General features: G+C 46.6%; 1 protein-coding gene across 5 annotated transcripts in view; it reads right to left on the bottom strand.

Annotated features, from left to right (window-relative positions):
- Positions 1 to 21371, bottom strand: part of MEGF11 (multiple EGF like domains 11) — a 414135-nt gene extending 392764 nt beyond the window's left edge. For 3 of the 5 annotated variants that reach the window (XM_037732951.1, XM_037732955.1, XM_017512995.2), the window contains exon 1: positions 791 to 915. Coding sequence is in view for 2 of the 5 variants with exons in the window: in XM_037732953.1 (XP_037588881.1) it covers positions 791 to 885; positions 3971 to 3984; positions 8540 to 8543; positions 21299 to 21309 (124 nt within the window). In the remaining 3 variants the exon portion in view is untranslated. Of the gene's footprint in view, positions 1 to 790; positions 916 to 3970; positions 3985 to 8539; positions 8544 to 21298 lie in introns of those variants that run through there. The other 2 variants (XM_037732953.1, XM_037732954.1) reach the window with 1 other exon arrangement.
- Positions 21372 to 23399: the final 2028 nt, after the last annotated feature.

Raw genomic sequence — 23399 nt, 5'->3', positions numbered from 1 at the left:
CCCACTTCCCCACCTCCAGCACTACCGCCCACGGCTGGGCGCGAAGTTGGGAACTTCGGGGCCACGCTCCAGGCGCTCGCAGACAGTGACTCGCTTCTCCTTTAACTTTGGGAGCCAGGGTCGCCACCGAGGGCTGGAGAGCCGTCCAGGGAGCCGACCCACACGGCCGTCCGGGTCCTGGACTTGCGGGAACAGAGTAAGGGCGACGGGATGAAAAAGAAATAAGCGGATACACGTTCTGTTTCGCTTCTCCCAAAAGCAAAAGCGTGCGTGGCACCTGCTGGGGCTTGGAGACCACGAGGAGCACCGCCGGCCACGGCTGGGAACCTGCCGCGTCCCCGCAGGCTCTGCGTCCCGACCCCGGCGGTGCAGTGCACGCAGCCCGCGCACCCGGGGCGGCTTGAGAGCAGAGTCCCCAGACTCAAGGGGGTGAGTGGGCGCCCTCCCCGGGTCACCCGCGCCGTGCCGCTGCTCTCTGGTCTTCCCCCGCACGTGGAGGCGCCGCGGACGCCGCATCCCGACTGCGGCCGGAGGGCTGCGCCTGCCTATACCGAGGCGCCCCCACGCCCTGCTCGAAACCCCGGGCGCTCCCGCAAGCCCCGCATCCACTTCCTCCCCGCGCCAAACTTCGGTTCGGCAGCCGAGACCCACGGAGCTGGTGAAAAGTTAGTCGCGGGGCTGCAAAGTCCCCTCTCCGGGGTCGGAACCCCCACTCCTGTGTTCCCTGGTGCCCCTGGCGTCCAAGGCTCCCCGTCCTCGCGGTCCCCACCGTCCCCACCCAGCCACCTACCTGCTCCCGCGGCCAGCCCCGGGCTCGGCCGGCCAGTCGCGTGGTCCCGTCCTCCGGAGCCCGAGCCCGGCCAGAGCGCCGGACAGGAGCTGGAGCTGCGAACAGCCAGGCGGCGGGCACAGGGAGCTACTGAGCGACTGAGCCAGCGATCCGGCGGGCGGCTGGAGCCGCAGCGGCTGCTGCGGAGCCAGCCCCCACCCGCTTCGTCCCTCGGCCCCTCCCTCTCCTTCCCGCCCAGCCTCCCTCCACCCGACTCGCAGCTCCCTCCCTCCGCTCTCCCGCACACCCGCCTCTTTTTTTCTCTCTCTCTCCCTTTGGCCCTTTCAGCCCCTGCTGTTTCGCGCGCGCCCGTTCGTTCTTTTTCCTGCCTTCAGCCTCTCTCTTCGGCAGGCCTTTGGATTCCCCTTTTCCTCCGATCCAACCCTTTCCAGCATCTCGCCTCATTCCTCCCCGCTTTCGCTCTTTTGCTCGTTTCTCTTGCTCCCTTGTTTCTCTATTTTCTATTTTCTCCTTCTAACCTCGCGGGTCTACTCCCCCTTCTCTTCCTTACTCCGCCTTTCCTTCGTGCTATGGTCGGGAGATCCCGGGCGTGGGAGTGGGGGTTCGGGAGGGTTAAAGGGAGCCAGGGGCGCCCCCAGGCCGTGCTCCTAACAGGCCGAGGACCGAGAGGGACGGGCAGGGCTGCAGACAGGGACTCAAGACAGGAACTCGAAAAATGTCTGAGCCAGGGAAATGGCAAGAAAAGGAAAGACCTCAAAATGTTAAGACCCAAGTCGGGCTGAGCTGTGCCTGGTGAGATGAGTAAACTGAGACCCAAGGAGAAGACGACAAGGGACTTGCCTTGCCAAGGTCTACTCCAGGCAAGGTCGAGACCCCCACTGCTCCTTGCAGCCTGGGACTGGGCTCCCTCGCTGATGCGGGGAGTTGCGAGGGCACCAGAGTCCGGTCAGCTTGTTCCCGTCACTTTGCCTGCCCCTGCGCTCAAGTCCCCGGGGCCACTGGGAGGAAGCCTTCCCCCCGCGCCCTGCGACAGCACCTGGGACCACCTGGCTGCCCCTGGACACTCCTAGTGAGGCTGAGCCGGGCGGGGGTAAAGACCTGGCTCTTACCTCCCACCCTTCTCCAGGAAAAGCAGACTCCCGCTTACAGGGGATGGGAATGATAGCAGGGTACTTTGCTCGTGGGGTTTGCCTTCTTTTGTCCTTGAACTAAAACCGGAGCGGGAAAGCCCAGGCTTGGAAAGGTGGCCATACACAGGTGGAGAGAGGAATTTTTGCAAATAAGGCAGGCCTAATGCTCTCCGTGTGTCTGTGCACCTAACCCTCCCGGGCCTTTCTGGGTCTGATGGGGCAAGTCCCTCCCCCAGAAGCTATTCCTGGCACTTCCTCATTTCAGCCCAGTGGAGTCCGGAGGAGAGACGTGGAGTCTCTGTTCCCAAAGAGTCCACCCTGTGGCCCCACATGACCAGGATTCTCCTAGTTTCAGCCCTCATTTCTGGGGCCAGAGTTTGCTCTCCTGTGCTACCAACCAGAAGCAGAACCTCCACTCAGCCCCTGGGTAAAAATCTACTTTGGGGTGCTGGCAAAACTCCGCACAATATTCTATTCATTCCTTACTTTGGGATATCAAATCAAGTCCAGAAAGCCCGGCCTGGGCCTCTGTGGTTCACACCACAAAACCAGAAGAAACATCTGCTCAAGGCTGGGACTCGGTGGGGCAGGTGGGGTGCTCACAGAGTCCGCAACTGAGGGTGAGTGCCACCTGAAATTCCCCTCTCAGAGCCTCCCTGCCTCTCCCGAGTCCCGAGTCCCCACTGCAGGCAAATCCTAGGGCTGGCATCATTTCCCCACCTGACTATGAAGAGGCTGAATTAGATGTTCTCTAAGATTTTCTCCAGCTCTGAGGTGCTACAGTTGGTAGATATCATAGATGCCAAATGTGTATGCCTGCTCCACCACTTACTGTGACACCGGGCAGTCACTAACCTGTTTCCCTATCTGTAAAATGGGAATGATGACCGTACTGTGAGCTGTGACGATGAAACCACATAATGCACCGAAGCACAGGTCCTGGCACAGAGTAGCACTTGACTACTGTGAGCAATTAATACTGCACAAGGTAGGATTTTGCATCTCTTTCCTTCATCTTCACATTTCCATTTTCATTGAGTTGCAATTACCCCCACGCCCCACCACTCTCCCTCTGTGTGGTAGCCATCCACTTATAAGTCTTGGACTTCAATTCTGATAGGTTTAGGAAGGTAGACAGGCCTTCCTGAATAACCATCTCATCCCATCTCAATGACCAATAAATAGGAAGCAACTCCCTCCCCTTCTCTTACACACTCACACCTGCCAGGCTTGAATTGTGTGTCTGAGGATTGCTGGCTCCCTCCATGCTGGGCTGGGGATTGCCTGGTTTTCTGCCACACTCTAAAAAGCCACACCGATCTATAAAGCTGCACCTTCCCTACCAAGATGGCAGGGCTCCAAGGACACATGTCCCAACAGAGCCAGAAACACTTTTAGCAAACATCTCTGAGGTTGGCTCGGGGTCACATGGAGCCCATGATACATCATTCATTTGTCAGTCTCTGAGTGCCTACGTACAGGAGGCACCACTCCGAGCAGCCCACTGCCATGTCCACCTTCAGCTCAACTGCAACAAGTTCATTCTAGAAGCTATGCCATCTAAGACCATGCTACTTATTGAGGGGCATATTTGAGGTAAAAATCCACTATTCTATGCTATAAGCCCTGCTATCAAAAAGTTTACATACCTGGTTGATCCTGCCAGAAAAAAAAAAAAAAAAAAAAAAATCAAAAAAAAAAAAAAAAAAAAAAAAAAAAAAAAAAAAAAAAAAGGGTAGGGGGCCTGGAAGAACCAAGGATTTGAAGCCTGAGTTCATATGTGACCACAAGCTAGTGCAATTGCACCCTCTGCACACTTCGGTCCAGACAGGGGTGAGGAGTGAGGAGGCCAAATCTCCAGTGAATAAGGGAGAGGACCTCCTTCTCTTAGAAATAAATTATCCCAGCCTGGCGCAGTGACTCACGCCTGTAATCCAAGCACTTTGGGAAGCCAAGGCGGGCAGATCGCCTGAAGTCAGGAGTTCAAGACAAGTCTGGCCAACACGGTGAAACCCTGTCTCTACCAAAAATAAAAAAAAGTTAGCTGCACGTGGTGGTGCATGCCTGTAATCCCAGCTACTCAGGAGGCTGAGGCGGGGGAATTGCTTGAACCAGGGAGGTAGAGGTTGCAGTGACCCAAGATCACACCACTGCACTCCAGCCTGGACAACAGAGTGAGACTCAGTCTCCAAAAACATAAAAATAAAAATTAAAAAAGGAAGAAATTATCTGAAGGCTAGGACACTGGACAGAGTGTCCAAGGCTTGGGCTACAGTGTTCTTCCCTTCAATTAAGTGTGCAGACAGGGAATTCTCTTTGTTTTCCTTCTCTCTCCCTCCTTTCCTTGATGAGAGATCGCCTTTCCCTCTCTGGCTTCCTGCAGAACTCTGACTCAAAGCCCCAAGCAGGAATATCCACAAAGCAGACCCAGGGATGACTGGAATTTGTTGAGTGACTGAATGATTTCAGAACTTGTGGGATCTTTTAAACCTTTAAGTGGAACATAACATGTCAGAGTGCTTGATGGGAGGACGTCTCCCTCCCCACCACACTAAGTATTTGGGGTCAGTACCATGTCTTATTTACCTTCATATCTGATACAAAGCCTAGCATAGGGCCTTGCCTTGTTACAAGAGTAAGTAAAATATCTATAATTTATTAATAAGATACACACATGAAATTATTTAAACTTCATGACAATTCTGTATAGTAGGCATTCTTATTTCCGTTTTACAGAGGAAAGACTGAAGGCCAAAGAAGGTAATTTACCCTAGGCCACATAGCCAGGAAGTGACAGAACCTGAATTTGGACTCAAGGTTGTTCAAAGCTCTTTTCTCAATGCTGTAGTGTCTTGCACTATGGGACTGAGACTAAGGCAACCTAGGGAGACGTTCACTCTCAGGGACCAAATGCACATACGCAACCCTGAAAGTAACCTTCAGAAAATGCCCCCAAAGAATTATAGAGAACTGTGGGACTCCTGTGGTCCTAGCCATCAATGAGGTACAGAGAAGAAACCAGTATCTAAGGTAACTCACCAGCATTACATCTGCTGATAGAACATACACTGATACAATCTACGCCAAACACATCTGCAAATATAACCACACACGACAATCCCGCCCAGTACACAAATTAGTGGGAGATGACAACCCAACACACCTACGCACACACCAATGCAACCCAAATGTCCCCCTGCACACACAAATACAACACAATTCCTGCACTCTTAAAAACAGGGCTGGGAGGCACAGCATCAAAATAAGACCCAAGTGGCATGACTCTTTGCTTTTTTATGAACCCACAACCACCCGTCAAAGTCTTGATTAACTTGGTCTTATTTATTAAATCATGTTCAATATTTAATAACTTTGAATATGGATTGAATATTTAATGAGATTGGTGGAGATCTATTTGTGTATATACATGAGAAGTGCCAATTGCTTTGAATTGAGAATTGAGTCTGTGACTCATTCTCAGAAGCTGATACTGGAGATCTCTCCATTCTTCATTTTCATAGATTTATTTAAATTATAGGTTATCATCATGACATTATTACACTATTATTTATTATGGGGCTCCACTATTATAACATTGCTAGGCAGTACCAGAAAATGTGGCATTTAGATACTGAATTTCCTTGCATCGAGGGAAACCTGGATTGGGGTCTCTTGGTTGCCTTCCTCCACGTTTACTAGGAAAGGGGCCAAATATGACACTGTGAGATGCATGCTGTCTTAAGCCCTCAATCCTCCCACAGGCACAAAATGATCTGGAGCCAATTTCTGTGTTCTACTTTGTCCAACACCAATTTCCAATTTGTCCAAAAGAAGAAACTCTACTTTGTGGACGAAGGACCAGCAACATGAATTTCTGAAACTTTTTTAACAGAAATAAGAGAATCGGATGCAAAACGCAATTTTCAGAGGCATCATGAAGATTCGTGAAAGTCCTTAGAAGATTTGAGATTCAAGAGCTCAATGAATAAATGTAACTCTCCATATGTGTGGACTTTACGTAAGGTACAGTTATATATTAACGATGTCCTCTGCCTAATAAGTAATTATAAAATGTGGTTTGTTCGGCGTCAAAGTAAAATCACTGGAAATAGTCCTTGTGCCATAGCAGGACATTGCCTGGCAGGATATAAACTGCTTACTCAGGAAACAGAGCTAATGCATCCTCCATCAAATAACTCTCATCACGGACATTCCTTCGTCATATTCTGATGTGCTTTGATTTGGGGTCCAAAGCACATGTAAAGAAATGCTACCACAAGAAGAATAATTATAACACCACCGTTAGGTGGAGAGTAGCCTTCTGACTGAAATCAGTGTAATCATACTTCTTCTATACTATTTTATACGTATATATACAGGGTCTCACTCTGTTGCCCAGGCTGGAATGAAGAGGTGTGATCATGGCTCAGTGCAGCCTCAAACTCTTAGGCTCAAGTGATGCCCCTGCCTCAGCCTCCTGAGTAGCTGAGATCACAGGCATGGGCCACCAAGCCTGGCTAATTTTTTGGTTTTTTTGGTAGAGACAGGGTCTCACTTTGTTGCCCAGGCTGGTCTCAAACTCCTGGCCTCAAGCAATTCTCCCACCTCAGCCTCCCAAGTGCTAGGATTGAAGGCGTGAGCCACTGAGCTCAGCCTTTGTTTTCATTTTATTTGCAACAGACAATTGGAAAAACTTGCACCTCTAAACACTTTTCTTTCATCTCCTCAACTTCGATACTCTATCAACTTTTAAATTAAATTATACCTGATGCCACACCAATTTATTTGCCCATTCTCAATCCCCCATAGTGTTCTGGGCTTCCTGATCTTTTTTCTATTTTTGAGACGGAGTTTCGCTCTTGTTGCCCAGGCTGGAGCGCAATGGTGCAATCTCGGCTCAGCCTCCCGAGTAGCTGGGATCACAGGAATGCAGCACCATGCCTGGCTAATTTTGGATTTTTAGTAGAGACAGGGTTAGGGTTTCTCCATATTGGTCGGGCTGGTCTTGAACTCCCAACCTCAGGTGATCCACTCACCCCAGCCTCCCAAAGTGCTGGGATTACAGGTATGAGCCGCTGCACTCGGCCGTGCTTCCTCATCTTATTTCTGCTGTTCTCAGAACCTTAATGCCTTTCCCATCCTCTTTTAAACTTGGCAAACTCGTCTTATCCTTTAAAACTCTGCTTAGCACTAAGGCCTTCCTTACTGCCTTTACCCCACCTGTTTACCTGCCCTGATTGGCACTTTTCTCACTGTAGTTTGATCCTATGTTTACAGGTCTACCTGTTACCATTGTATGATGAATACCATAGTCATTTCAGTATCTCCAGTGTCTTGCACAGTGCCTGGTCTAACAGTGGGTGGGTGGGTGGGTGGATGGATGGATGGATGGATGATGGATGGATGGATGATGGATGGATGGACTTGGAAATAAAAACATATGGGTTTTATTATACTTGTGGCTCTTTATCCTTTGACTTGGGTTGAGCAGGGTGTTGGAGTAGGAGCCATCTTATTTTCCAGGAAGCTTATAATGCCATTCATTCTTAGACTCAAGTCAAAGCTCAAAGGGAGCTTTGTTTTACAAATAAAGTTATCCCCCTCATGGTTGCTCAATAACACGTTTTCATTCAACAAACATTTATGAAGTTCTTACTATGTGCCAGGCTCCCTGCTTGCTGCCTTGACTCACAATCCAAATCACTAAATCAACCCAGGTGGATTTCTAGGAGCAGGCAGCAACCAGGAACAGCCTCCTCTCTCCAGCGCTGTTGGCAGGTTCCTTGCAGAAACCAACAGACTTTCGGGGAAGCAGAAGAATCTCCTCCTCGAGAGGGGGTCTGGGACTCTGGCCTAGTGGTGGCTTGACTTGGCAAATACTTAGCTTTTTATAAGCACCTCAAATCCTTTGTGGAAGTAGGTAGGGTATCAACGCAATTCTCACGCAGTAAGCAAAATCTCCTCCTCTTCGTCAGCTTCCGCCACCGCTCCCTTCTCCATATTTGTTCTCCAGCAATGCTGAAAGAGGCTTGTGGGCCCTGTGCCCACGAGAACTCAAGTTCCATGAGGAAGGGACTTTGCTTTCTTTGCCATTATATATCCAGCATCTAGAACAACACCTGGATATAATAGGCCATCAGTGAAAATGTATTGGATTAGTTAATGAATGGTATATCATATTTTTGTCTTTGCTAGTGATGCTTCTGTGCTTGAAATGACCCCTTTCTTCACACTAACTCTTACTTATCCAGCAAGACTAAGTCAGGTATATTCTCTCCTAGATAATCCTCCCTGAAGCCCCTGGGTTGAACCAAACACCCTTCCTCTGAGTTTCTTGGCACCATGTGCAAAGGCCTCTCTTTGCACTAACCACAGCGTACTGCATTTATCTGTTGTATGTCTGTTCCCCATACCAGACTCTGAGCATCGTGAAGACAGGAACCATATGCTATTCATCATCATACTCTCAGCTCCTTGGCAAGGTGTCTGGAACACAGAAAGCACTCTATAAAGATTTGTCAAGTTGTACTAGGAAACCCCAAGTAGATGCAGATTGGGTCACACCAAATGTGACTGCTGATTCATGTGGTCATTTGGCAAATATTGATTGAGTGCCTACGATGTGCCAAGCACTGTTCTTAGCCAATGCTAAGCCAAATACACAAAAATAATGATAAAGTGGGTGCTTGTCAATTAGACACAACCCAGGTATTTTACCAGGCTAGTTAACTGTGTGTCCAGTCAATACGAAGACGGTTTTAAACTGCAGCTTTGGCTGTGATATCATTTAAGCCTAGACAGGAAATTCAGGATTCGAAAAACTCAACACTCTCTCTTTCCTGGGCTTCATGTCCACACCTACATGATGGACATAAACTGCAGTCTCCCATGAGATATTTTGATATATGTTTATACGGGATCCTCTGAAAGTCCTTGCACATTTTTAGGTCATAGCAATTTGCCTAGAAACACTTTACAAATTGCGTTAAGTATTTCAAGGCTTAGAAAACACAATTGCACAAAATGCCTTTGTATTTAAGATCTCATGATACATCAAAAATTAAAGTCCAATCAGCTTGCGATTCAGTTGAAATTCAATTTGCCTTTAAAAGCCATGTATTGATTTCTTTGATCGTACCCACGACCTATGTTACATTTAATAAACTTTTATTGACCCCTTTTATTGTATCACGCATTGTAGTAGGCGCTAAAGAAAACAAAGATTAATAAGCTGATCTTGACCTTTAAAGAGCTCCAAGTTTGGTGGGGGAGCTTGAAACACAGCTGACTCACTGTAACAAGTGAGACTGAGAGATGTTGCAACCCAGGTATACACGAGATGCTGTGAGAGCATAGAGGACCAACGCATTCATTTCGTCTGCAAACGTATCAGGGAAGGTTTGATAAGAGTGGTGACACCTTGGCCAGGCGTGGTGGTCATGCCTGTAATCCCAACACTTTGGGAGGCCAGGGCAGGTAGATTGCCTGAGGTCAGCAGTTCGAGAACAGCCTGGCCAACATAGTGAAACACTGTCTCTACTAAAAATGCAAAAAATTAGCCAGGCACGGTGATAGCATCTGTAATCCCAGCTACTCAGGAGGCTGAGGCAGGAGAATCATTTGAACCCAGGAGATGGAAGTTGCAGTGAGCCAAGATCATGCCATTGCACTACGGCCTGGGCAACAGGAGCAAAACCCTGTCTCAAAAAAAAAAAAAAGTAGGGACACCTGAGCCCAGCCTAAACAGATGAGTAGAATTTGTCAAACAGTGAGAAGAAGGTAAATGGCAGGCGAGAGAGAGGGTAGTGACGTGGCACGGTGATAGGAGGCACATGGCACACTCAAGGGAGACATGCCATGGGCAGGCAGAGCAAAATGTAACTGCCAGGAAAGAGAGAGGAAAAGGTTGGAAAGGTGAGCTGCGCTCTGATGGAGAAAGATATAGAATGATAACAAGGTAGAATTTTATCCTGGAGATGATGGAGAATATTATTAAAGCATAAAATATTTTAAATTATATGATGCCTTTATGCATCTCTTATATATAAAGACATACATTCTAATACTCTGTCACATACACATAACTGAATAAACTTCAATACCATTTGATGTGGTTTGGCTGTATCCCTGCCCAAATCACATCTTGAATTCTCACATGTTGTGGGAGGGACAGGGTGGGAGGTAATTGAATCATGGGGGGCAGGTCTTTCTGATGCTGTTCTCCTGATTGTGAATAAGTCTTATGAGATCCAATGGCTTTGTAAAGCAGAGTGTCCCTGCACAAACTTTCTCTCTTTGCTTGCTGCCATCCATGTAAGACGGGACTTGCTCCTTCTCGACTTCTGCCATAGTTGTGACACCTCCCTAGCCATGTGGATCTGTAAGTCCAATTAAACTTCTTTTTTTTTTTGTAAATTGCCAAGTCTCAGGTATGTCTTTAACCGCAGCATGAAACTGGACTAATACACTATTTGTCTTTTATGAAATGTCTACCCTGTACCAGGCAGGTGTCTTGCTAAGTATGTAATAGGCATTGTTGCATTTTATCTTCATAACAACCCTGAGATGTAAGTGTCATGATGCCCATTTTACAGATGAGGCAATGGAGGCTAAGAGTAGTTAAATTTCTCAGCTAGTCTGTAGCGGACCTGGAACTTAAATGCAAATATGTCTGACTCCAAAGTCCATGATCTTAACTTTTAGGCTGTGGCTGCAGCTTGTACAAACAATAAACAGATTCACAAATTAGAGGTTTACATAACCTTCTTTTTAGCCTGAGATCATATCAAAAGGATGGCCAGGCATGGTGGCTCAAGCCTGTAATTACAGCACTTTGGGAGGTCAAGACAGGCAGATCACGAGGTCAGGAGTTCAAGACCAGCCTGGCCAATATGGTCAAACCCCATCTCTACTAAAAAATACAAAAATTAGCCAGGTGTGGTGGCGTGCTCCTATAATACCAGCTGCTCAAAAGGCTGAGGCAATCACTTGAGCCCAGGAGGCAGAGGCTGCAGTGAGCTGAGATCCCACCACTATACTCCAGCCTGGGAGACAGAGCAAGACTCTGTCTCAAAAAAAAGAAAAAAAAAAGAACATATCAAAAGCCTTAAAATGTTTACACTCTTAGACCCAGTAATGACATTTCTGAGAACAAATCTTACAGAAATAATCAGAAATTCACCCAAAGATGCATTTATAAAGATGATTATTGCATAACAGGGAAAAGTTGAAAGCAACCTAACTACCCAGCGTTAGAAAAGGGTCCCTTATAAAATGGTGTATTATTTAATCATTAAAATTATAATTGCATGGGATAGAATCATATAATCTCAATCTGGAAAGAAAAAATGCACAGTAAAAAAAAATGAAAAAGAAACATTTCAAAATGCAATTGGCAGTAGCCTCTGGGAAAAGCTGCAGGTGATTTTTTTTCCCCCTGTGCATTCCAAAATTTCTGCACTTGAACACCTCATTCTTGAAATCAGGAAAAAGATACAGTTAAAAAAAAAAATCCATTCTGTGTCAGCTGGGTCAGCCTGGAATTGTCAGCAGGATGAGAAACATAACAGCAAAATCACCTCCCTGCCCCTTGATCCTAGGATGTCTGGAGATCAAAATATTGGCCAAGCTGGCACCCTGTCAGTGACACCCAAGGGTCCAAACTCAAATCATTTCGCTTACTCATAGTCACTCATGTATTCAAAGAAAGCACAATAATTCATCTCACTTTATTTCCTTTATACTGAAAAGTTGCAAAAATTCATTTTAAAATCAAAAATATATATTGCAATTTTCTTGCAATTTGTTAAATTAACACATTTGTTAAATGTTATGTTTGTTCTTAGCCTGACTGTTAATTCTTCAGGGGAGGAAGAGGAAAGGAAGAGAAAGAACAAATTCAGAACTTGGGGGCCCAATCTGGGTAACCGACTGTCTGGTTCAGTGCTGAACTCACTGACTTTGGGGCTCTCTCAGAGGAATTAGAGTTAAGCTAATAACCCAATTTGGAATAATTTAAAGCTCTTTTTAGGGAAGTTTTTGACTCAATTGGGCTCATTATGCATAGGTTTAATGCGTAACAATTTGTTCTTGAAAGCTAACATTATCGTTGGCAATAAAGATAGAAAGTGGAAATAAGTTTCCAATATGTAAACCAGATTTATTTCTCGTTTCATATGGACTTGTTCCGGGTCTCTGCGTATGAATCACACGGTGGTCCCTGCAGTAAGATGCTGTCCATGCAGCTGGTTATGATAAATGGCCTGTAATTGTGAAGCTGATATTGGTTTTCAATATTGAATTTATCATTCTGTCCTCTTAACAGCTATTAAATACTTTCAAGAATTTATCCATTTGCCTGATCCACCTGTGATTTTTCAATATGTAAAATTTATTAGTTTCCTAGTTTTTTGGGATTTTAATGGCCAACAACATCATTAATAATGCTGAGTAATGGAGCTGACCTCTTTTAAACCTCGTTCCCTTCCGCTACTCCAGAACACCCAAATTGAATCAAAATGGATTTGATGTGGGAACCCAGAAAGAAAACGGCGGCGGTGGGGTGCCTCGAAATGCGGCTGGCGCAGTCCAAGCCACACTGTCTGCCCTGGGTCTTCACCTCCGAGCCCCTGGCAGAGAGAGCCAGGACTGGGCTGCCTGAGCCTTCCCAGCCTGTACCTCCTCCTCCCAGCGAATGAGCCAGCTCGGCAGCCTTCCTCACCCTCAGCTCCCTCAGTTTCTTCAGTATTGGGTGATTGATGGAAATAATAATACCGCTTGCCTGGCTCCCTCACGGACAGTGCTTTGTGAATTAATGAAAGCCCGCAGACCGTGCACGCAGAAAGCCCTCTCCCAGACAGCTGCGTCGCTGCCCAGGAATTCTCATGAGCTGGATGGGGAGGGGTCCTTGCTCTTCACTGTGAGGACAGTGCCACCAGAGGCTGAAAGAAATCTGGCCGTGTGGCCTGGTGGGGTGGCTTACACCTGTGATCCTAACTCTTTGCAAGGCCTATGCAGGAGAATCGCTTGAGGACCAGCCTGGGAAACACGGTGAAACCCTGTCTCTACTAAAAATACAAAAATTAGCCCAGCATCGTGCTGCAGTACCTGCGGCCCCAGCTACTTGGGAGGCTGAGGTGGAAGGATCACCGAGCCTGGAAGGCAGAGACTGCAGTATGCTGTGATCATACCACTGCACCCCAGCCTGGGTGACAGATCGAGACCCTGTCTCAAAAACAAAACTCAGGCTATGTGGAACAATGGCAGAGCTGGGCTTCCCCTGACCACCCATGTATGTTGCCCCTGAACTGCATGAAGCTAGCTCAGGCTCAGAGCTTTGGGTTATACCTTTGCTGGTGCTTTGTTTTGCTTTGAGACAGAGTCTTGCTCTGTCACCCAGGCTGGAGTGCAGTGGGGCCTTCTGGGTTCACCAAAACCTCAAACTCTTGGACTCAAGCAATCCTCTGACCTCAACCTTGCAAGAAGTTGGGACGACAGGTGTGTGCCATCATACCAGCCTAATTTTTTTTATTTTTTGTTGCTCAGGCTGGCCTTGAACTCCTGGACTCAAGCAATGCTCCCGCCCCAGCCTCCCAAAGAGTGAGCATTACAGGAGACAGCCACGGCGCCCGGCCTTTTGTTTTTCTTAAACCCAGCCTACAAGGCTGCATCTCATGGCTCCGGTGGCACTCACTGTGTTAACGGCACACAGACCTACAGAACTGAGTTCTCCAGGTCAGAAAACATGGTGACCCCCAGCCACGGAGCTTCCCTCAGCTGGAGGCCCAGAAGGGCATGGAGCCAGAGCTGTGCACACATGCAGAAGGACAAAGAGCCTCAGGGCAGGCTGGGGGAGTGGGCAGAAGCTTGCCTGAGAGGGGGACCCAGCTGAGTTTCCTGGTCACCCTTCTCAGGGTGACTTCGTGATAAGCAGCCCCCTGCTGCAACCTGTGGATAATTGAAAATTAACCACCTCCCCTGAAGCCTAATTTCATATTCTTGGGGCAGCATGATCGACTTCCAGTCCAATGGAAATCTGTTTCCTTGGAAGTTTTGTCTATTCAAGGATTATGGGCCAAGATCAAACCTATCAGAAAAAAAACCGGGGCTGTCAATAGAGTCACTGACAGGTAAAAAATTCCCAAAGGGCTTCTGAGTCAAGAAGAGATGTGATTTCTACCAAAAGCCACAGGGTCGCCTGCTTCCAGACCGAGTCTAGGAGGCAACATTGGACAAAGCGTTCAGTTCAAACCAAAAGCCAAGTCCCCATGCTCCCTCTGCAATGCTCCTTCTGCAATGCTCCTTCTGCCCTTCTGTGACACAATTTACAAACTGCTAGAAAGGAAGATATGCCTTCCCCAAATCCCAGACATTCCAGAACCTTCTGTAGAGTCAGCTTTTACTACCAAGGTCTTTCATATACTTTTCATGTCAATGGCCAACAGTAAAAGGTAATTTTAATCTGACAAATGTTTACTGAGGACCTATGAGTGCCTACGTGCTTAGCACTGGGTGAACTGCTGTGGAGACACACACAAAAACAAATAAAATATATTCTCTGCCGTCAGGTAGGCCTGGTAATGGCACTGCACTTAACAATCAATTATTGAACATTTACTGCATGCCTGATGCTGTGCTGGATGCTGCAAAGGACACAAGGAAAGGAATCATGCTCAATCCCTTCCCAAGGAGCTTATGTTATTGGAGAGAAAAGATCTTCATATACAAACCATGACGACTCATAATGAAATGTTCAGTTGTGTGGTGGAGGCAACGACGACAAGGAATTGGGAAGGATCAATGCAGGCTGCAGACAATCAAGGTAAACCCTATGGAGTTGGAGGCAGTGGGAAAGGATCATGAGAGAAGGATGGTGGGGACAGAGAGGACAGGACAGACGTTGTGTGTGTGTATGTGTATATTTGTGTGTGTGTGCGCGGGCAGGCACGTGTGTGTGTGTTGTCAAGTATTGCTATCTTTATCATTCAGCTTTCAAATAGCTGCCCACCCTTCCAGGTAATCACTCATACAGATCCTACAAAAGAAAGGGTCAACAAGCATTCATGGAGAACCTGCCTCATGCCAGGAGGCATTTTGCACCCAGTATTCATTACCATATACACCCTTCCCAACCACCCTGCCAAGTAGACATCATGTCCCTTCTTTACAGAAGAGGGCCCCAGAGTTCAAAGGGTAAGCCGCTTGCCCAAGACTGCATTACCAGCAATTGGCCAAGCTGGGACCCAAACCAAGGTCTTGGCCTCCAATGCTCATATTTTTTACCATCGAATCACATGGACTCTAGGAAGAAGAAAGTGGCAGTACCCCAGGAACACAATGCTGGACCAGAATCTAAAAGGGAGAGGAGGAGGAAGGGAAATGGAATGTAACAACTGGCAGGCCTGGTGCTATGCTGGTCAGGAATGAGCAGCTAGCAGAGCATTCACCTGTAGAGACAGCCACCACTGCATTCTCCTGGGACACTTCCTGGAGCTGCCATCCCAACTTTGACTTTCCACCATGATGGCTGCTACTTATGGCACAACACCCGTCCTCTAGAGGACACAGGGCTCTCTCCTGCAGCAGCTGGAGTCCCCACTGAGGCCCCTTGTCCTTCAGCCAGAGCAAGGCAAGCTTACTTAGTTTGGTGCCCAGACTCGGGCCATCTCACAGCTATGTCATCTTCCAACACATTGGAAGGAAAAACCCTCACTGAATCAGAAAATATATCTTTTCAGTACGTAAATGGGTCCTGTTTTAAACCAAAATCAGTGTAATCAAATAAGAAAAAAGACCAGGCCGGGCGCGGTGGCTCAAGCCTGTAATCCCAGCACTTTGGGAGGCCGAGGCGGATGGATCACGGGGTCAAGAGATCGAGACCATCCTGGTCAACATGGTGAAACCCCGTCTCTACTAAAAATACAAAAAATTAGCTGGGCATGGTGGTGCGTGCCTGTAATCCCAGCTACTCAGGAGGCTGAGGCAGGAGAATTGCCTGAACCCAGGAGGCGGAGGTTGCGGTGAGCCGAGATCGCGCCATTGCACTCCAGCCTGGGTAACAAGAGCGAAACTCCGTCTCAAAAAAAAAAAAAAAGAAAAGAAAAAAGACCAAAGTATACCTCCTACCATTATTAATTATACATAAGAGGGGAAGGAAGGTATAGCTTATTTAAAAGGCGCAATCCTGAAGTAAGACCAAAAAAAAAAAACAAAAAAATCAAAAAAAAGAGAGAATAATTAAAATGAAGGAATCATTATTGTTTCTTTAAAGGATCTCATTGGACAGAGGGGTCTGACTGACAGACAAGACACGTGGGGCTCTCAGAGTGACTGTTCTGAAGAAGGATATGCAGGAAGTCCTGGCCTCTAGGACCTCTTGCCTACCTCTCACAGCCTCTCCAAGCAACGGGGAGAACACGAAAAATACCGAGGGGCAGAGTCTGCTGGACAAGGACCCTGCCCCTGGGCACATTAATGCCAATCAAAAGAAACACTTCAGTCTCTGACGCTCCCTTGGCAAACGGGGGTGAAGTTACTACATCTCTCTTGTCATCGTCATTATGGCTGCTGTTATTAACATTCATCCAGTGTCAGCATCGCACTTAGCACAGCACAAAGTGTAAAGGAAGACGCAGCGTCTGCTTTGAAAATAAACATCTACCTACAATCCCAGCACTTTGGGAGGCCAAAATGGGCGGATCACCTGAGGTCAGGTATTTGAGACCAGCCTGACTAACACAGAGAAACCCTGTCTCTACTAAAAATGCAAAATTAGCCAGGTGTGGTGGCGCACACCTGTAATCCCAGCTACTTGGGAGGTTTAGGCAGGAGAATCACTTGAACCCGGGAGGCAGAGGTTGCAGTGAGCCAGGATCATGCCATTGCACTCTAGCCTGAGCATAAAGAGCGAGACTCCATCTCAAAAATAAAAAAAGGAAAAGAAAAAGAAAATAAACATCTAGGCCCCCCAATCAATTTGTGCCCCAGCAGAGGAACCAGCCTTTAGCCACTCAAGGACACTCCACAGCCCCACCTCCACCTCCACCCCCCCACACTATGTCTCCATTTTCCTTGGGCTACCACTTCAGGTCTTCTGGAATCTGTTCAGTGTTCCAAGGCCCTGGCTGGGTTGCATGGCTCTCAACTGGCCTCTGCGGCCAACATCAGGGTTCAAAGAACCGGGCAGAGAGCAGAAACAGAGAGGGACAACCAGGACTCTGAGATGGAGAGCAGGCAGGGCGCCTGGGGAAAGACAGCACCCCGCTTTCTGATGACTGGCGTGTGAGTCAAACTCAACGTTTCACTTGATGTCACCACTCCACTGCTCCAGTCTCCTTGCTTTTCTTTCCACCTCATTCTGCAACCTCACACTTCACGGATACTCTCATGTACTTTAAAACTCAAGACCTGCACCGTAGTCAATTTTATCTGTACAAGTCTTTGGAACACAAAAGCATTGACAAGTGTCCATGGCCATCTAAGAAATGTACAAATATTATACATACACATCAGTTCCTCAAGCAAAAGTCCCACTTCCCACTGCCAAATGTTATTTTTTACAGCAGCTCTGCGAGATGAGTGAAAGCGTATATTTCACCAGGGTGAGCCACTTTTTATAGAGATGGGGGGGTAAAAAAAAAAAAAAGAAGAAGCTCAAACACTTTTATTGCTTTCTAACCAACAGGATTTCTCGATGCAAATGAATGAATCACCTTTGTGACGATTGGCTGCCCGAGTTTCCTTAACACACTTGGAACAGGCTCAGTGGATGTGACTTGTATCCTCATGAGTCCAAGGCAAGATAAAGGACTGACATTGCTGCCAGTGAGTTATGAGATTTGTCTTTATCAGTGAAAATAAGGTCATAACGCGGCCCAGCCATCGCCTATTATATGTGGGTTGCATCTACTTTTCTGTATAATGTGATCCACTGTGCAGGGTGATATGGAGAAGCCCAGTGCATAAATTAGCAGTTTTTAAAAGCTGTGTTAAGTCTTTAAGGCCACCAGGGTGGCTTTTAATGTGTTGCTGCCACTCATCAAGAGACACTGGTCTTCTTTTGACCTGTATTTTGACGACATTTGGTGGAAAAAGTAGCTGGGAGGACTCTCCTAACTGTATTTAAAATTAGAGGCTGGGTGCAGTGGCTCACACCCATAATCCCAGCACTTTTGGAGGCTGAGGCAGGCGGATCACTTGAAGCCAGGAGTTCGAGACCAGCCTGGCCAACATGGTGAAACCTCATCTCTACTAAAAATACAAAAATTAGTTGTCTCCAGTTTATGCCTCTAAGATGACAAAGAAAAGAAGCAACAATGTTCGTGCCAAAAGGGCCGCGGCCACATGCAGCCTATTTGCATGAACTGTGCCCAATGCATGCCCACGGACAAGGCTGTTAAGAAATTCGTCATTCAAAACATAGTGAGGGGAAGCTGCAGCAGTCAGGGACATTTCTAAAGCGAGCATCTTCGATGCCTATGTGCTTCCCAAGCGGTATGTGAAGTTACATTACGGTGTGAGTTGTGCAGTTCACAGCAAAGTAGTCAGGAATCGATCTCATGAAGCCCACAGGATTGAACACCCCCACCCCAATTTAGACCTGCGGGTGCTGCCCCACGACCCCACAAAACCCATGTGAGGGGCTGAGTCCTTAAAGACTGAAGACGGACTATTCTCTGGAGAAAAATAAAATGCAAATTGTACTTTAAAAAAAATTAGCCAGGCACGTAGGGAGGCTGAGGCAGGAGAATTGCTTGAACCTGGGAAGCAGAGGTTACAGTCAGCCAAGATCATACCACTGCACTCCAGCCTGGGCAACACAGCAAGACGCTGTCTCAAAAAAAAAAAAAAAAAACCACAATAAAATAAAATTAGAGAAAAAAAGTAATATGTTGATTCACAGCTGGATCCGAATTAGAAAGGTAACCAATCACGGGATTGAGTTCCTGGCAGCTATTTCTAAAGAGAATGCATAACAAAACCATTCATTCATCCCTCACCTGTTAATTGTGATTTAAAAACTAAGATCAGCCATGCCCGGTGGCTCACACTTGTAATCCTAGCACTTTAGGAGGCCGAGGTAGGTAGATTGTTTGAGGTCAGGAGTTCAAGACCAGCCTGGCCAACGTGGTGAAACCCCGTCTCCACTAAAGATACACAAATTCGTCGGGCATAGTGGTGCATGCCTATAGTTCCAGCTACTTTGGAGGCTGAGGCAGGTGAATTGCTTGAACCCAGGAGGCGGGAGGCTGCAGTGAGCTGAGATCACCCCACTGTACTCCAGCCTGGGCGACAGAGTGAGACTCTAAATTAATAATAATAAAAAGAAGATGGGCCGGGCGCGGTGGCTCAAGCCTGTCATCCCAGCACTTTGGGAGGCCGAGGCGGGTGGATCACGAGGTCAAGAGATCGAGACCATCCTGGTCAACATGGTGAAACCCCGCCTCTACTAAAAATACAAAACATTAGCTGGGCATGGTGGTGCGTGCCTGTAGTCCCAGCTACTCAGGAGGCTGAGGCAGGAGAATTGCCTGAACCCAGGAGGCGGAGGTTGCGGTGAGCCGAGATCGCGCCATTGCACTCCAGCCTGGGTAACATGAGTGAAACTCCGTGTCAAAAAAAAAAAAAGATAATTCAGCGTTAGCTTATGGAGTGATTTATCTGTGCGAGGCACTGTGTGGACCTCTGAAGTCTCAGTTCTTCCAAAAGCTTGAGAGGTGTGAACATGCTTTACATTATGGAAGTTCTTTAAGAGCAGACGAATGATGAGGAAACTCATAGGTGTTTTCTGAAACACTGCACAAGTTGACACTAAATCTCATGAAAAATGATGCCTTTGATGTGTAGGATTTTAGAAGATAAAAATAAAAGATTCCAGATTCTGAAAGTGGTTTCTCTTCCACACAGCTTTTGGTCTGGAATTTGCACGTTTGGTTTTCTTGTAGCTACTTCTGCAAAAACAAGTGCACCTACTCACTGTCACAACACAGTAAGCTAAATTTTCTCAACAAGTATATCCTTTGTTCTCTTCCACAATAACAACAAAGGCTTGAGAGTCAACAGAGGGCAAGGGGCTGTGGGAAATACGGAAAGAAAACAGACACAGGGCTCTATCCTTGAGGAGCTCAAAAATGATTCACTGAATAAATAATTATTGAGCATCTAGTATATGCAACAGCTTTACTCAGCTAGCTGTTCTTTTCAGACACAAGCAAATTCATGGGGAAAAACAACTGAGAGCCTCTCCCCCGCAATATACGAAGAATCTAACCCATTCATTCATTCAACAAGTTTTATTGAAAACCTAATACAGTATGTGTCAGACATTGTTCTAATCCCTGGGGAGCAGTAAACAGAATAAAGTTCCTGCCCTCGTGGATCTTATACCCAATGTGGGAGACAGACCGTAAACAAATGCACACATAACGTATGCATATCTTACTCATAATATGCATTTATAATGAGACGAGCGCAACACAGTGGATTCTGTATCCCGGCTGCCTCCATTCAAACCCCACCTTTGTCAATTCCTAGCTGTTGAACTTTAGAGAGCTTATTTAACGTTTGACGTCTCAGTTTTTCTCATCTGTAAAATGGGGATAATGATAACAATGCCTAATCCACAGAGGTGCTGTTAAGATAGTTATGTCAATACATGTAAAGTGTTTAGACAGTAGCAGGCACATACTTAGTACTATTGTGTGTGTGACTAATAAAATTCTCCACTTATCAGGTAGAGATAAGAGAATGAATTAAAAATAAAGGGGCCTGGTGCAGTGGCTCACACCTGTTATCCCAGGACTTTGGGATGCTGAAGTGGGAGGATTATTTGAGCCCAGAAGTTTGAGACCAGCCTGTATAACACAGGAAGTCCCCATCCTTACAAAAAAAAAAACCTAGCCAGGTGTGGCACTACCTGGGAGGCTCAGGTGGGAGGATTTCTCGAGGCCAGAAGGTTGAGGCTGTACTCCATGATTGTGCCACTGCACTCCAGCCTAGAGCAACAGTGCAAAACCCTGTCTCCAAATAAATTTAAATAAATTTAAAAATAAAGAAGGACTGCCGGGCGCGGTGGCTCAAGCCTGTAATCCCAGCACTTTGGGAGGCCGAGGCGGGTGGATCACGAGGTCAAGAGATCGAGACCATCCTGGTCAACATGGTGAAACCCCGTCTCTACTAAAACTACAAAAAATTAGCTGGGCATGGTGGCGCGTGCCTGTAGTCCCAGCTACTCAGGAGGCTGAGGCAGGAGAATTGCCTGAACCCAGGAGACGGAGGTTGCGGTGAGCCGAGGTCGCGCCATTGCACTCCAGCCTGGGTAACATGAGTGAAACTCCATCTCAAAAAAAAAATAATAAATAAATAATAAATAAATAAAGAAGGACTCTGCATGGGATAACACAGTTGTGTAGATGTCTTCCAAATAAATTTCGTGTTGGTGCATCACACATGCTCAATAAATATTTTTAAATGAATGAAAAAAAAATAAACCAGGACATAGAGATGATAGGGGTGCTATTTAGATTAAGTGTTAGGGACAGCCTCGCTGAAGGAGGGGACATTTGAGCAGAGGCCTGAATGAAGTGAGAACACAAGTCATGTTCATAACCAGAGAAAAGCATTTTTTGGCAAAGGGAATAACAAGTGCAAAATCCCTGAGGCAGGGTCATGCTTTGAGTGACAAGGAACAGCAAGATGCTAAAAACAGCTAAAGCAGAGGGAGAGGGGAGGAATGGCAGGAAGTGAAATTGATGAGGTAGCTATGGGCCTGGTTAGAGGAGGCCTTGCAGTCCATAGTAGGGATCTCATTCTAAGAGTAATGAGAAGTCAGTGGAGGGTTTTGAGCAAGGGAATGATACAATGTATGTTTTAAAGTCTTCTGTATATGGTGGTTTCTTAAAAAATTGAAAATAGGGCTGGGCGTGGTGGCTCACGCCTGTAACCCCAGAACTTTGGATCCTGAAGTGAGGAGTTTTAAGACCAGACTGGCCAACATGATGAAACCTCGTCTCTACTAAAAAATACAAAAATTAGCTGGGCATGATGGCTTGTGCCTGTCATCCCAGCTACTTGGGAGGCTGAAGCAGAATTGCTTGAACCAAGACCCGGGAGGCGGAGGTTGCAGTGAGCCGAGATGGCGCCACTGCACTCCAGCATGGATTACAGAGCAAGACTCCATCTCAAAAAAAAAAAAAATGAAAATAGAATTACAATATAATCTAGCAATTTTACTTCTGGATACATACCTAAGAAAATTCAAAGCTGAGTCTTGAAGAGATATTCAAAGCTGAGTCTTGGATACCCATGTTGTCAGCTGCATTGCTCACAACAGCCAAAAGGTGGAAACCACCCACGTGTCAATCAACAGACACATGAATAAACAAAATGTTGTCTATCAATACAATGGAATATCATTTAGTCTTAGAAAGGAAGAAAATTGCCAGGCATGGTGGTTTGCACCTATAATCCCAGCACTTTGTGAGGTAGAGGTGGGCAGATCACTTGAGGTCAAGAGTTCAAGACCAGCCTGGCCAACATGGCAAAACCCTTTCTCTACTAAAAATCCAAAAAATTAGCTGGGCATAGTGGTGTGCACCTGTAGTCTCAGGTACTTGGGAGGCTGAGGCAGGAGAATCACTTGAACCTGGGAGGCGGAGGTTACAGTGAGCCAAGATCGTGCCACTGCACTCCGGCCTGGACAATAGAGCAAGACTCTGTCTCAAAAACAAAAAACAGAAAAGAAGAACATTCTGACATATGCTATAGCATGGGTGAACCTTGTAGACCCTATGCTAAAGGAAATAAGCCAGTCACAAAAAGACAAATACCGTATAATTCCACTTACGTGAGGAATTCAGAAGAGTTAAATTCATAGAAACAGAAAGAATGGTGTTTGCTTGACCTGAAGAGAGGGGGAAATGGAGAGTTACTGTTTAATGGATACAGGGTTTCAGATTTGCCCGATGAAAAGCATTCTGAAGATTGGTTGCACAATAATGTGAATATACTTAACAATACTGAACCACTTAAAAATGGTTAAGGTGGCCAGGTGCAGTGGCTCATGTCTGTAATCCCAACACTTGGGGAGGCCGAGGTGGGTAGATCACCTGAGGTCAGGAGATCAGCCTGTCACTACTAAAAATATAAAAATTATCCAAGTGTGGTGGCACATGCCTGTAATCCAGCTACTTGGGAGGTTAAGGTTATAGTGACCCAAGATTGTACCACTGCACTACAGCCTGAACCACGGAGAAAGACTCCATCTCAAAAAAATAAAAATAAAAACCAAAACCAAAAAATGGTTAAGGCGAAGCCAGGCACAGTGGTACACACCTTTAGTCCCAGCTACTTGGGAGGTTGAGGCAGGAGGCTCACTTGAGCCCAGGAGTCTGAGGATATTTGTGCTATAATTGCACTTGTAGATAGCTACTGCACTCCAGCCTGGACAATATAGTCAGACCCTGTCTCTAAGAAAAGCAAAA

The sequence above is a fragment of the Cebus imitator genome, unplaced genomic scaffold, assembly GCF_001604975.1.
Source record: "Cebus imitator isolate Cc_AM_T3 unplaced genomic scaffold, Cebus_imitator-1.0 Scaffold485, whole genome shotgun sequence".
Classification (NCBI taxonomy): Eukaryota; Metazoa; Chordata; class Mammalia; order Primates; family Cebidae; genus Cebus; species Cebus imitator.
The sequence above is the reverse complement of the archived record's forward strand: the minus strand, read 5'-3'. Positions and strand labels throughout refer to the sequence as shown.